We start from the raw sequence: 2,405 nt of genomic DNA on the forward strand, positions 1-2,405 counted from the left end.
TTGCTAATTGTTGCTGGCTAGTCTGAAGGAGCTGAGCAGCTGAGTTGCGAAGGGAAGGTGCTCTGTAGCGTGGAAACTTTGTCCTTGAAGCCGGAGCTAAGTCCAACTAAGTGTTTTGTACAGCTGAACAGTTGCAAGGGAGATTAAAGGATTTCTCAAACATGCATGGAAGACTCAGGAAAAGATTCAGGACAATCTTTAAAATGTCTCCATATTCTCAGTGGCCAGCAGGGGGCACAACATTCCATTTGTCTACACACGTAAAAGCTACAGAAAATCTGTTTAAGGAGCAACACAAATATTTTCACCCTCCTCCCTTTCTATTGCCGCCCTGGGCAATTGCCCATATAAACCATTCCGCAAACAGCAACTGGCTGAAGGGATGTCAATACTTTCGTGAAGCCCTGGATGTTTTGCCTGGTTACCGGTCATTTACCTCATTTATATTCTTGTCATTCCTGCCGTGAAATCATTTCGTTTGACATCCATCATCTCCGTCAAATCCGTTCTCTACACACACAAACGAGGCGTGTGTCTTGTAGTGATTCTTTTTTGCTCCCTGACCTTCGTTGGCCACAAACGTTCCGGTTAATCTCACAGATTACCCACAGCTTTGTACTCCAACTCAAATCACTGTTTTCAAAGTTCATCAGCTGCATATTGATGAGCCCACGCCTTATTTAATGGGATATAATTTCCAAACAGCATGGTATTATTATGATAATGCTGAACTTTACTGTCTTCTCCCACCCATTGGAGAAAAACAATATGGTTAGAATTTTTTTGCTCGACATGGAAAATTAATTACACATTCATTGTTACCCTTTGTGTCTCTTTCATTTTCAGGTTTCTTCCAGTTGGTGGAGACTGAAGTCACAACCATGGATCAACTTGTCAAAACGATTCCCTCTCTCTTCCCTGGGGCAATCGTTGCTCCTTTACTTCTCATTTAAAGAGTATGCAAAGAAGGAATGTCCAGGTGAATCTTGAAAGGACTTTTTGGATCTTTGACTCTACAGCTAATGGGGGTTTCTCATAGGCGCAGAAGCTCCATACAACATCCTAGCCGACGTTCTTATTTCTTTGCAGGAACTTTGCTGCTACTTTCTTTTGTTGCAGCGAAGGGTTGCCCGAAGATCTGCCACTGCTCAGACAGGACTGGCATGGTGGTACAATGCACCTCGCGCAATCTGGAGAACATCCCGGCCAACCTGCCGAGGGACACTGTTGTTCTCTTGCTGTCGTCAAACCGGATCAGGCACATCCCGAAGGAGGCCTTCGCAGACCTGCAGCGCCTCAGGGAGCTGGATTTATCGCACAACTTGCTCGAAAGCGTGGACGACGACTCCTTCCTGGGAGTTTTGGACAGTCTGCGGACCTTGGATCTTTCGAACAACCAGCTCAGCGGTCTCCCAAGGGGAACCTTCGCCAAGCTGCACGCCCGGATCCGCCTCTCCAACAACCCCTGGCACTGCGAGTGCTCCCTCCAGGAGGTTTTAAGGGAACTGAGGCTGGATCCGGAGACGGTCAACGAGGTCAGCTGCCACACATCCGTGCAGGAGGAGTACGTGGGACAGCCAGTGATCCAGGTTTTGGACTCAGGCATCAACTTTTGCAATTTCCACCACAAAACAACGGATGTGGCCATGTTCGTAGCAATGTTCTGCTGGTTCTTCATGGTAACGGCTTACATTGTCTATTATATCAAACACAACCAGGAGGATGCCAGGAGGCACATCGAGTACCTAAAGTCCTTGCCCAGTACGTCCCACATCAGCAAGGACTACGACACGGCCAGCAGTGTGTTTTAGAGTCGGAGAAATGGAGTAAATCATAGGGAGCGCACATAAAAATGTATTTCTGTAGAATTATGTACTTGGGATGCACCAATCCACTACACTAATAGCTTCACAAGGTTGGTCAAACATGTAAAAACAAAATTACTTTAATTTGTCCTGTGAGTGCAATTAGCAGCAAACAGCCGATGAATAAAGAAACGAAAACTGACAAAAAGGTTGGCTACCTTGATCAAATGTGTAAAAATGAGCTGCTGTCTTTCAAACAGTTCAGAAAGTGCAATTTGGAATTCTAACTATAATATAAAATAAATAATAAAGCCTGTAGTCGCAAAGACAAGAATTAGACTGAATTGATCTGCCTTTATTGATCGGGTACATGGTCACTGATACCCAATCTAGAATTTATTTTAATATCAGAGCCGATACAAGTATTAATTTGGTATCGGTGCATCTCTATTATGTACAGGGCTGTGAAAAAGCTCATTTTTACCTTTCTTGTTTATTTGTTGCGCATTTCAAGTTTGAATATTAGAAAGAGACAATATGAATAAAAACAAAAAGTAGTGTTCATGAAGTAGGCTAAAAGTCCACATAAAGCAACAAATG

General features: G+C 44.0%; 1 protein-coding gene across 1 annotated transcript; it reads left to right on the forward strand.

Moving 5' to 3' along the window:
• Window positions 1-1,005: 1,005 nt before the first annotated feature.
• On the forward strand, window positions 1,006-2,046 carry LOC102232978 (leucine-rich repeat-containing protein 3-like). Its single transcript, XM_014470075.2, has one exon. The coding sequence runs from the start codon at window positions 1,023-1,025 to the stop codon at window positions 1,809-1,811; it is 789 nt and encodes a 262-aa protein (XP_014325561.1). The 5' UTR covers window positions 1,006-1,022; the 3' UTR covers window positions 1,812-2,046.
• Window positions 2,047-2,405: the final 359 nt, after the last annotated feature.

Source organism: Xiphophorus maculatus, chromosome 24, assembly GCF_002775205.1.
Source record: "Xiphophorus maculatus strain JP 163 A chromosome 24, X_maculatus-5.0-male, whole genome shotgun sequence".
Taxonomy (NCBI): domain Eukaryota; kingdom Metazoa; phylum Chordata; class Actinopteri; order Cyprinodontiformes; family Poeciliidae; genus Xiphophorus; species Xiphophorus maculatus.